This window comes from Protomyctophum parallelum (assembly GCF_964188405.1).
Source record: "Protomyctophum parallelum genome assembly, chromosome: 22".
NCBI classification, from domain to species: Eukaryota; Metazoa; Chordata; class Actinopteri; order Myctophiformes; family Myctophidae; genus Protomyctophum; species Protomyctophum parallelum.
In genome coordinates, this window is record NC_139714.1 from 31916031 (window position 1) to 31928228 (window position 12198).

Here is a 12198-nt window from a genome sequence, read left to right on the forward strand (position 1 = left end):
GTGTGACACAGCATTGTTAAAACATGGCTCCCCCTATGCGTGACACAGCATTGTTAAAACATGGCTACCCCTATGCGTGACACAGCATTGTTAAAACATGGCTGCCCCTATGCGTGACACAGCATTGTTAAAACATGGCTATACCCCTATGCGTGACACAGCATTGTTAAAACATGGCTCCCCCTATGCGTGACACAGCATTGTTAAAACATGGCTACCCCTATGCGTGACACAGCATTGTTAAAACATGGCTACCCCTATGCGTGACACAGCATTGTTAAAACATGGCTACCCCTATGCGTGACACAGCATTGTTAAAACATGGCTATGCGTGACACAGCATTGTTAAAACATGGCTACCCCTATGCGTGACACAGCATTGTTAAAACATGGCTATACCCCTATGCGTGACACAGCATTGTTAAAACATGGCTACCCCTATGCGTGACACAGCATTGTTAAAACATGGCTATACCCCTATGCGTGACACAGCATTGTTAAAACATGGCTCCCCCTATGCGTGGCACAGCATTGTTAAAACATGGCTACCCCCTATGCGTGACACAGCATTGTTAAAACATGGCTACCCCTATGCGTGACACAGCATTGTTAAAACATGGCTCCCCCTATGCGTGACACAGCATTGTTAAAACATGGCTCCCCCTATGGGTGACACAGCATTGTTAAAACATGGCTACCCCTATGCGTGTCACAGCATTGTTAAAACATGGCTACCCCCTATGCGTGACACAGCATTGTTAAAACATGGCTACCCCTATGCGTGACACAGCATTGTTAAAACATGGCTACCCCTATGCGTGACACAGCATTGTTAAAACATGGCTCCCCCTATGCGTGACACAGCATTGTTAAAACATGGCTACCCCTATGCGTGGCACAGCATTGTTAAAACATGGCTGCCCCTATGCGTGGCACAGCATTGTTTAAAACATGGCTACCCCTATGCGTGGCACAGCATTGTTTAAAACATGGCTACCCCTATGCGTGGCACAGCATTGTTAAAACATGGCTACCCCTATGCGTGACACAGCATTGTTAAAACATGGCTACCCCCTATGCGTGACACAGCATTGTTAAAACATGGCTACCCCCTATGCGTGACACAGCATTGTTAAAACATGGCTACCCCCTATGCGTGACACAGCATTGTTAAAACATGGCTACCCCTATGCGTGACACAGCATTGTTAAAACATGCGTGACACAGCATTGTTTGTGTATCAATGTGGTCACGTTGCTGTTTTATCGTACCTCCACTTTTTTTCTTTCTTCCTGTCATCTTTGTTGTCATTATATATACCTCACCTTCTGCCTTAGTTTGGGTTTGCTAAGATGACTGTAACACATGAGAAGTCTTAGTTTGGGTTTGCTAAGATGACTAAGATAACACATGAGAAGCAACAGCAAGACTTCCTCAATCATTTGTTTCCGAAAAAACTGAGTGCTGTAAGGATATTAAAAAAAAAAAAGTTTTTTCCTTTTATTTTTGTACGTATGTGCTGTGCACAGCAGTCTACTGTATTCCTGAGATAAACCAATAAAAGTTTGTTTTTTACTGGTTGGGGTTGGTGTCATACCTTCATTGTTGGATTATTTTGGTCTCTCTGGTGTGTGTGTGTGTGTGTGTGTGTGTGTGTGTGTGTGTGTGTGTGTGTGTGTGTGTGTGTGTGTGTGTGTGTGTGTGTGTGTGTGTGTGTGTGTGTGTGTGTGTGTGTGTGTGTGTTACTTGTATTAGGCTTACTATACTTGTGAATTAGTAGATTTTGAGAAATAGTTGAGAAAGTTGTTTTATGGTTAACCCTATAGGGCACTAACCACGGGTGAGTGCAGGGTCTTTCAGTACCTTCATGATGCTCAGCGACATCACAGAAGGTATGTTTGTTTCCCTGTTTTCTTTCTACAGGCAGATGTTCGGGTGAAGACCTCTGTGTGTGTTTTTGTTTTTGTTTTGTTTTCCTTCACTGGACCATGTCCCAGGAACCAAAGGAGAAGTTCCCAACTCCATTTCTTTTTTTTAACCCATTCTGACCTGAGATCAGATTCATACGACGAGGTTTCCGCCTGACACACACTGGTCTGATGAACCCATTCTGACCTGAGATCAGATTCTAAAAATGTCAGTCGTTCTTCGATTTTTTTCAAAAATAGCAGACCTACAAGCTCGTAGCTTGTAGATCTGCAATTTTTCAATAGCTAAAGCACAACATGATGCTGACACCAAAATGGGTTCAGAATGGGTTAAAAGGAATATGTATAAAATAATGTGCACGTTTTTCACCGATTTCCCCCCCCCCCCTATGATAGGCCTCCGTGATAGTTTGCTTTTTTGTGAAAAGTCATGATGAAATATTGAAGAAGAGTACCTCAAGTTGCCACGTATTACTGTACTTCAATATATTTTTATGAGAATATTTTTTTATTGAATATTTGAAACCTGTGTTTAGTGATGGTGTAACATACAAGAAGACTCGCCCCGTTTCTGTTTTCCTCCCAGAAATTTCCCCAATGTGAGGGGTGGGAGAGGCTGGACAGCAGACGGCTGGACTTTGAATTTCTCTAACTATAAACTTTCATGACAGCAGAACAGCCTAAGTACAAATATAATTTATGAAAAGCTACTACAGTGAAGTCTGTTCACAGAAGTTGTTGTAGGATATGTGGGGATTATCTGACGAGGTACCATTTGACGTTTTGTGTGCAAAACCTTACATATACTAAATAATACTAAATTGTTTATAGGGTCAATATAAGTAAAATAATATAGCCTTTCCACAGGAGTATCTTTTTATATTTTTCCAAAAAGAATACAAACAGCCAATAGCATATTACAAAGTTATCCCCCTCACTGGTGACAATTCCGGGAGGAAAAACGGGCAAGCACCGGGGTGAGTCTTCCGATATTCAGGATTACCGTTTAGTTAGTTTTCTAGGGTTAAAAAACTGACTTTTAGAATTAGGCTACAATGGTTAATTTAGTTAGGTTAGGTAATTTAGTTAGGCTACAATGGTTAATAGCCAATTTCAGATTGGGGATCAGTCATTTACCTTTTACAGCATTGGTTCCCAAAATGTTCACGTCAAGGACCCCCAAATTGACAATTTAATTGAATTAGCCCACAGACCCCTCATTTGAAAAGATATGCCAGGGACCCCCATAAGAGAACATTTTTACGGCTCTAGCAGTGATTCTCAACCATTTTAATTTCAGGGGACCCTCCGTTTGATATGCAATAAGCCACGGACTCCCATTTAATGGCATTTCTATCTCTGAGACCCCACTTTATATTGTAAAATCAATGTTAATTTAGTGTACAAATGGTTCCATTTGTACACTCAGAGTTACAGTCCCATAAGGGCCCATTTGGTTCCAAACTATCATTTAGCTGGGGACCCCCTGGAACTGCCTCAAGGACCCCTGGGGGTCACCAGACCCCACTTTGGGAACCACTGATATAGATTACGATCCGGGGTTGGGGTTGGATTTATGTCTGATTTAGCCTATGCGTAGTTGCACACCGGTGTTGCACATCAAAAATAGCAGATACAGTTCAAGCTCACTGTGAGCTTGTAGATTGGCTATTTCCGGCATGCAACAAGTTGGTAAAAACGTCATATTTTAAATTGACGTCCTAAAATTGTTAAGTCACACACACACACACACACACACACACACACACACACACACACACACACACACACACACACACACACACACACAAGTGCACATGTGTGTGTGTGTGTGTGTGTGTGTGTGTGTGTGTGTGTGTGTGGTCCCCAGCAATATAGCATCATCATTTTAACCACTTTAACCTATACGTTAACCTATACCGTTGGCTATTAACAAATAGCTGATCTACAAGCTCAGTGCGTATTTTGGCTGTTTTGTTTTAATCACATTTTGCTGGGGTTCCTGGAACAAAGTGTTCCATGGGTCTGCAGACAAACATCCATTTAGGGGTCCTTGCCGTGAAAAGGTTAGAGAACCACTGTTTAATATATTATCCCATTCTGACCTGAGATCAGATTCATACGAGGTTTCCACTGGACACACACTGGGTCTGATGAACCCATTCTGACCTGAGATCAGATTCATACGAGGTTTCCACTGGACACACACTGGTCTGATGAACCCATTCTGACCTGAGATCGGATTCTAGAAATGTCAGTCGCTCTTCGATTTTTCAAAAATAGCAGACCTACAAGCTCGTATCGCGCCACTCGGTGGCGCGATATGAGCTTGTAGATCTGCTATTTTTCAATAGCTAAAGCATAACATGATGCCGACACCAAAATGGGTGCCCGGTCAGAATGGGTTATTTACTTTATAGTTGAACCTTTCCCATAATGGTGAAAACTGAATTCTAGAGTTGAGGCATATAGTCCTTTGGTTTTGTTTTGTATATGTGCACCAATTACAATTGTGGTGTGTAACTAAGTAGCCTACATGTACTCAAGTACTGTAATTACCGTACAATACTTTCTAGGTAGGCCTACAGTTAGTTTAGAATCTAAACTTTAGATTACTGGAGTATTTACACACACACACACACACACACACACACACACACACACACACACACACACAGTGTCTTTTCTTCGCCGATAGGTTCCCTGAAATGGGCAATAAGTAAAGGCAGATATAAACATGACTTGCAAATAGTGAATTTTCATGTGTTAAGAAAACATAAAACGGTGAAATGGGACTTTATGCATGGTGAATAGGTTACTTTAAAGGAGAATTCCATACTAAAAGGCTTTCTTACCTTTCTTTGTAGTTGTTACGTCCCCACCAAAGAGGTCCAGGTGTTATTTTGTACAAAAGCTCCTTATTGGCTATTTCCCCTACCATAAGCCCTCAATGAATTGCATTGAATTGAATGGGAATTGAATGGGGCTATGGGGTGTTGTGCTAATTCACTTATTTCCATCGCTCAAAATTATAATTTCTTTGTATATATCCTCTCTTCATAATGTAAATAATATCCCAAGCGGCACACTTTACTACTTCTTTCGATGGAAATAAGCTAATTAGCATAACACCCCATAGCCCCATTCAATTCCCATTCAATGCAATGCAATTCATTGAGGGCTTATGGTAGGGGAAATAGCCAATAAGGAGTTTTTGCACAAAAAAACACCTGGACCTCTTTGGTGGGGACATAACAACTACAAAGAAAGGTAAGAAAGATAACAAAGCATTCTACCATGGAATTCTCCTTTAACTTTTGGTAGCCTATGCTCCTACCTATAAGTAAACATTTGGACCTTTTGTCAAGTCAAAGACAAACCGTTTTAGCCTGCTTGTAACAGAGTATTTTTATATTGTTACTACTATATTACTACTTTTACTTAAGTAAAACATCTGAGTACTTCTTCCACCAATGCCTCATTAACTCATTTATATGTTGGCTATAGTTGATCAGCATCATTTTCAAAGCAAACGCTACACTGGAGGGCAACTCTTTGGTTTACTAGACGTTGGCGCCCTCTACTGCTGAAACGTGTAACAGCTGAAAAAAACCCCACTGCTCGGATATATTCGCCTACAGTTTACGCACTGTACAATTTAAAATGGCATTAATAAAAACACTCTATTAATGCCGCATAATATAGATTATATGCACGAGGCAAAGATCTTTTTAACCAGGCACATGCACTTATTTATGTAGGACTAAGTTTATTTAGCATACTTATTTCACCAACATAACAGGAAACCTCATGTAGGCAATTCATCTCAAAATACGGTATTATACTCCTGGGCAGACAATCAAATATTTGTACATACATGTCTTCAGACAGACACAATACAGCTATAGCCTGATCAAATTAATTTATTTTAGTATGGAAATGTAGTACATGTAGTCAAATCCTAGGCTATTCGTGTATGACTTTGTAACCCTGAGCCTATACGCAATGATACCAAATGGACCCTGCATAGGCACTATACACTACATAGGAGTTAAATGTTTATGATGAGGGAGTCAGGAAGGATCATCTTACCATAAACAGATTGCACAATACAGAGAAGGATCGCTGATTGAGTAGACAGGGTAGCTATGTAACATGGACCCCTGCCAGAAAACCGCACATCTACATTGGGGGCGAGGAGCGCTGCGTGCGTAAAGGATGCGTAAAGCTAGCAGGAGTGGCTGCAGCAGGCTGGCTGCCTTTAAATAGCGTGCACTTCCAAACTTTGAACCACAGTTTGTTCAACAAGTCTTCTTCTAGCTATAGCAGCTCCAACAGTTTGCTCAACAAGTCTTCTTCTAAAGCAGCTCGGAGCAGAAAGCGTTGAGGCTATTTGTTTTTTCCAGCATGGAGGGATGCAACAAGAGATCTGCCTACAAGGACACCGTGCTCGCGCTCTTCCTCGCGGTTATCCAGGGATTCGGACTGGCGGAATGTGCCGCGAACCCGTCGCCACTGGTTGGCTCTCACTGGGGGAACCCGAGGAGATATGTCCATCTGCAGACCTCCACCGATCTGAACAACTTCTACTTGGAAATCAGTTTAAATGGCCATGTGCGCAAAACCACAGTCAGGAGCTCTTACAGTAAGTCATGCAGCCTGGTCAGCCTGGTTCCCAATTCCCAAACCTTTTAGCTCAAGACCCAAGAGAGACATGAGATGCTTGGCCGGGGCCCGGGACCCAAACTATAGCGAGAATAGCGCATCTATACAAGCTCACAACCATCGCTGCGTTGTGAGCTTGTATAGATCAGCTATTTTCACTATTCTTAAACTTATTTATTTTCTTAATGGAAAATTATGGGTTTCCCCATTTTATTTATGAAATAGGCCTATATACTTTTGGAAAATGTTGGAATAGTTTTTAATTGATGAAACATTTTGTTTAAACGTTTTGAATTGAATACTTTGAGTTTGAATTGAAATAATCTGATTCATACTGCATGTTGCCTATATGGAATGCCTATATAAACGAATTGTATTGTGTATTGTATTGTAACAGGTGTGATTTTACTCAAGGCTGAGTCGAGGGAGCGCCTTGCGATACTGGGGATCAAGAGTAACCGTTATGTGTGCATGGATGCAGCGGGGACCCCGTTCAGTTCTGTGAGTACAGTGTATAGGATACCAAAGACAGTCAAAATATAGATAATACAAGTAGAAAGGGAGTCTACCAACGCGCCTCAAGCCTGAAACGGCTGATCCGGTGCTTCACAGGTGCAGGGACATCAAAGTTGCATAAGGAGAAGAGACTGGAGCAGCACGGACATTTAGAGCCTTTTATTCGAAACGTTAGTCGTTTTGTATACTTAGCACCTAAATAAAAGGCTCTAAATGTCCGTGCTGCTCCAGTCTCTTCTCCTTAATCCTTATGCAACATAGATAATACAAGCTCACAAGGTCAATGAGTCACATCACAATGGTGTGTGAGCTTGTAGTTCGGCTTTTTTAAATTTTAGATTAAATAAAATAAATCAACATTTATGAAAGTTTGATTAGGCCTATATTATATAGAGAGTCGCATCCCATTGTGTTTAACATATATCATTCATGCATTTCATATACTTTGAGAGGTGCAACTGATTTGTTGTTGTTAAAATAAGTGTTAAATAGCTCTTGGTATGGTGTCTGTTCAGTAACAGGTGTCTCCCCCATCTCTCCATGCAGCTCTTTAGTACAGCACATAATACGTTTTCAGGTCGGGACAACAAATTCCAACAAAAGGGGAGTGAACTAACTCATCCAGGACACTAACAAGTGAAATGGGAAATTGTATTCAAAATTGACCCCAGTAAAAAAAAAAAATCAAAGAGTGTATATATTTGTAAGTTGTACATAAATGTTCTGATGACTTGAAAACGGAGGAGCAGGAGGACCCTATATATAAACAAGTCTTAGTTAGTGCTTTTCGTGGTTTTGTCCTCATAGCAGTTTTTGTATTGACCTAAATGTATACCCACATGCTGTGAATACACATGTCAATCAATCAAGTGATGACAAAACAGAATCATGAATGAACAGACAAAAGTATAACTGGAACAATACAACATTGAAGCTGATAAATGGGTATATACTCTCTCCTAGCTGTTTGGATGAAATAGAGGGATAAGCGACACACATGTATTTTCTGTTTATTAACCCATTCTGACCTGAGATCAGATTCATACGAGGTTTCCACTGGACACACACTGGTCTGATTAACCCATTCTGACCTGAGATCAGATTCTAGAAATGTCAGTCGCTCTTCGATTTTTCAAAAATAGCAGACCTACAAGCTCGTATCGCGCCACTCGGTGGCGCGATACGAGCTTGTAGATCTGCTATTTTTCAATAGCTAAAGCATAACATGATGCTAACACCAAAATGGGTGCCCGGTCAGAATGGGTAAGAACTGGAGAGATGGGGAGACCCTGTCACTGAACGAATACTATTGCTGTATAGAGCCTTTGTTTTCAACAAAATATAGTCACCTATAGACTGCCTTTAAACAAGTATAGCCTATATACACTATTGGTTTCCAAACATTTTTAACCCAAGACCCAAAAGAGAAATTAGATCTTTGCCTGCAGGCACCCACACTAGTGAAAATAGCAGATCTACAACCTCACAATGCGTTGTTGCTATTTCCACTACTTCTTAAATATTTGATCTAAATTGTGGAATTATGGATTGTCTATGATTTTTGTTTGATTTCATCATGAAATTACTGGGGAAAAAGCAACTGATTTTTAGTTTTTAATTCATGAAAAGTTTTGCTCTTTGGGGATGTTTTTTGAAAATGTTTTTAAATAGTAATAATTTAAAAACAAAACTGGTCCTTGACCCAACCTTGCGTCCCGACTCCCGACCCAGTGTTTGGGAAACAGTGCCTTTACAGCAGTGGTTCCCAAAGTGGGGTCCGGGGACCCCTAGGGGTCCCTTGAGGGAGTTCTAGGGGGTCCCCTGCTAAATGATAGTCTGGACACTATAGAGTTAAATTAACATTGATTTTGCTATATAAATTGGGGTGTCAAAGATAGAAATGCCATTAGGTCCGTATAGCCTAATGCATGTCAAACTGGGGAGTCCTTGAAATTAACCCATTCTGACCTGAGATCAGATTCATACGAGGTTTCCGCCGGACACACACTGGTCTGATGAACCCATTCTGACCCGAGATCAGATTCTAAAAAATGTCAGTCGTTCTTCGATTCTTCAAAAATAGCAGACCTACAAGCTCGTATCGCGCCACTCGGTGGCGCGATATGAGCTTGTAGATCTGCTATTTTTAAATAGCTAAAGCATAACATGATGCCAACACCAAAATGGGTGCCCGCCGCCCGGTCAGAATGGGTTAAATGGGTTGAGAATCACTGCATTTTCAAACGGGGGTCCGCGGGGCTAATTAGTGTCAATTTGGGGGTCCTTGACATGAAAAAGGTTTGTGAACCAGTGCCTTACAGCATTTGACGCGGCTTCATTATACTTTCACAGGCCATCTGTCTCAGAGACGACTGTCTGTTCAACCACAAGCTGCTGGAGAACCACCGGGACGTGTACTTCTCCACCAGGACCGGCATCCTGTTCAACCTGGAGGGCTCCAAGCAGCCCTTCGTGGCGGGCCAGAACCTCCCGCAGACCGCCCTCTTCCTCTCCGAGAAGAACACGGTGCCGCTGGAGCGCCTGCTGCAGCACAACCGGGAGAAGAGGAACCGGCTGGCGGCGGCGGACCCGCCCGGCGCCATTAAGCTGCACGGAGAGACGGAGGAGGGCTGCGACTCCCAGGTAGGTTCCCAAACCTTTTTCATGTCAAGCAAGCACCCCCAAATTGACCACGAACCCCCCATTTGAAAAGATATGCCAGAGACCCCTAACCTGACTTTGCCAGATGGGGGCGGTATTGGGTAACCATGTTCCCCAACACCACAACCATCTGGGACCTCTCAGGGAGTTCAGCTATAACACCGAACCGCTCCCGGTTCGAACCAATCAGCGTGAGCTAAGGGCGGGATATGTGCGAAACCGGATGTGAAGCTATATAGACACGTCAATATGATTGGTTGTGTTTGCACGCCCACACGGTGATAGACAGACGGTCCCATCCAATCATCTACCAAGTATCTTGAAAAAAAGGAACAGCCCCGTCATCGAATTTGCTTCCGCGATCCCAGATCCCAATAAGCTGTGAAACAAATTTGTGTAGCAAGCTTCTTGGATCAGGCAGCGTCAGGTTAAGAGACCCCACCCATGAGAGAATATCTTTACAGCTCTAGCAGTGATTCTCAACCCGTTTAATTTCAAGGACCCCCAGTTTGACATGCATTAGTCTACGGACCCCCCCATTTAATGGTATTTCTATCCCTGGGACCCCCAATTTATGTTAAAGGTATATTCAGTGATTTCACTCAAAAAACCGTAGGTTTCGTTTTTGGCTGGGACCTAAGCCTTTCATCCAATCAGGATAGAGAGCCAAAAACGAAACCTAAGGTTTTTTGACCCCCAGGGGTTAACTGGGGGACAGGGAGGAACTCCTTATATGGTCAGCACACTCTATAGTAGAGAGGATTATCACAACAAAACAAAAAAATAAGTGATATTTGAAGTCACTGTGAAATAAGTGAAATCACTGAATATACCTTTAATTTAACTCTGAGTGTACAACTGGAACCAAATGGACCTGTTAGGCACTGCATGCAATTCGCCTTTTATTTGCCCAGCTGCATATCCGGTAGGCCTATACCACTTAAAACCCTCTAAAATTGGTAAAACGGAAGTGTTGAGAACGTACTTGATAGTATTTTTTGTTTCAATCTCTACCAAATCTCTTTGCCAAAAATAGCAGATCGACAAGCTTGTGAGCTTGTCGATCTGCTATTTTTGGCAAACAAGTGGTTGAAGTCGTTAGCAAAAGTGACATTTAAAGAGTTTTAAGCAGAGATTGTGGCGATATATATATATTAGGTCCGGGACTAATTGCGATTAATTTAGATTAATTAACTACAGAAAAATTAATCGCGATTAACTACAGATAAATTAATCGCACCTTTTTTTTCACCGCGGAACGTTTCTCACTGGGCGCTTTTCTATAGTACTGAAAACTGCAAATAATAAAAAGTCACAAAAAACAGTAACAATATGAAGTAAGTACAGCTTTGTGATGTCACTGAGATGTACTTGTTACTGTTACTAAATTTTTTTCAGACCTCCAGTTCTAGGCAACACAGAATGGGGTGACTTTTTATTATTATTTCCACAACAGGTATACTGTATTAATGTCAGTAAAATGTTGAAAATGAGTGGTATCTTGTAGTCACTATTGACTGGGGGATACCAAAAACCATTTAAAAAAAAGGTTTCTCGCTGTTCTCGGGTTGAATATTGATATGCGATTAAAATGCGATTAATCTAGATTAATTAATCGCAAAGCCTCTGATTAATTAGATTAATTTTTTTAATCGAGTCCCAGCTCTAATATATATATATAACGTAAATCGCAATTATTTTGCCCATACACAATAATAATGGTGACATGTTAATGTTCATTATGGTCCCATTATGGCTATTCCCAGGCGGTGCCCGAGGATGACGCAGACCTGGACATGGAGCCTGGAGAGGGTCACGTCTCCAGGGAGATCCAGCTGGCGCCGTCCAACCACGACCCCTGGAACGTGTTCGCCTCCATCCCGGCCAGCCCCAGAATCACCGGAATGATGGGATGATGTCAACTGGACCACCGACCTTGAGTTTTTGTGAACCTCCTCCCTAATGAGCTTCGTTTTTGACAGCTGGTCTGAGGAAACTTATTTTTTCCCCCAAATTGAAATATTATCCGAACATGGGAGAAGCCGTATACCGTTAGCCCAGTGGGTCTCAATGTGGGATGCAGGGTATACACTTTAACCCATTCTGACCTGAGATCAGATTCAAAAAATGTCTATTACATCCTGACAGTTTCATTATTAACCCATTCTGACCTGAGATCAGATTCTAAAAGTGTCTTCGATTTTTCAAAAATAGCAGACCTACAAGCTCGTATCGCGCCACTCGGTGGCGCGATATGAGCTTGTAGATCTGCTATTTTTCAATAGCTAAAGCATAACCTGATGCTGACACCAAAACGGGTGCCCGGTCAGAATGGGTTAAGTGAGGGAATGGATGGACCCATTCGAGGGTCCGTAGCCTATAATGCATGCCTTTTAATCGCCTTTAATTAGTCTGATAGTAGGTTAGG

The 12198-nt window shown here is 41.9% G+C and overlaps 1 protein-coding gene across 1 annotated transcript; it reads left to right on the forward strand.

Moving 5' to 3' along the window:
• Window positions 1-6297: 6297 nt before the first annotated feature.
• On the forward strand, window positions 6298-11686 carry fgf23 (fibroblast growth factor 23; the record flags this gene model as incomplete). Its single annotated transcript, XM_083757786.1, has 4 exons — window positions 6298-6573; window positions 6991-7094; window positions 9462-9752; window positions 11537-11686. Exons 1-4 carry the CDS (start codon window positions 6336-6338, stop codon window positions 11684-11686), a joined length of 783 nt encoding a protein of 260 aa, XP_083613912.1. The 5' UTR covers window positions 6298-6335.
• Between the last annotated feature and the right edge of the window lie 512 nt (window positions 11687-12198).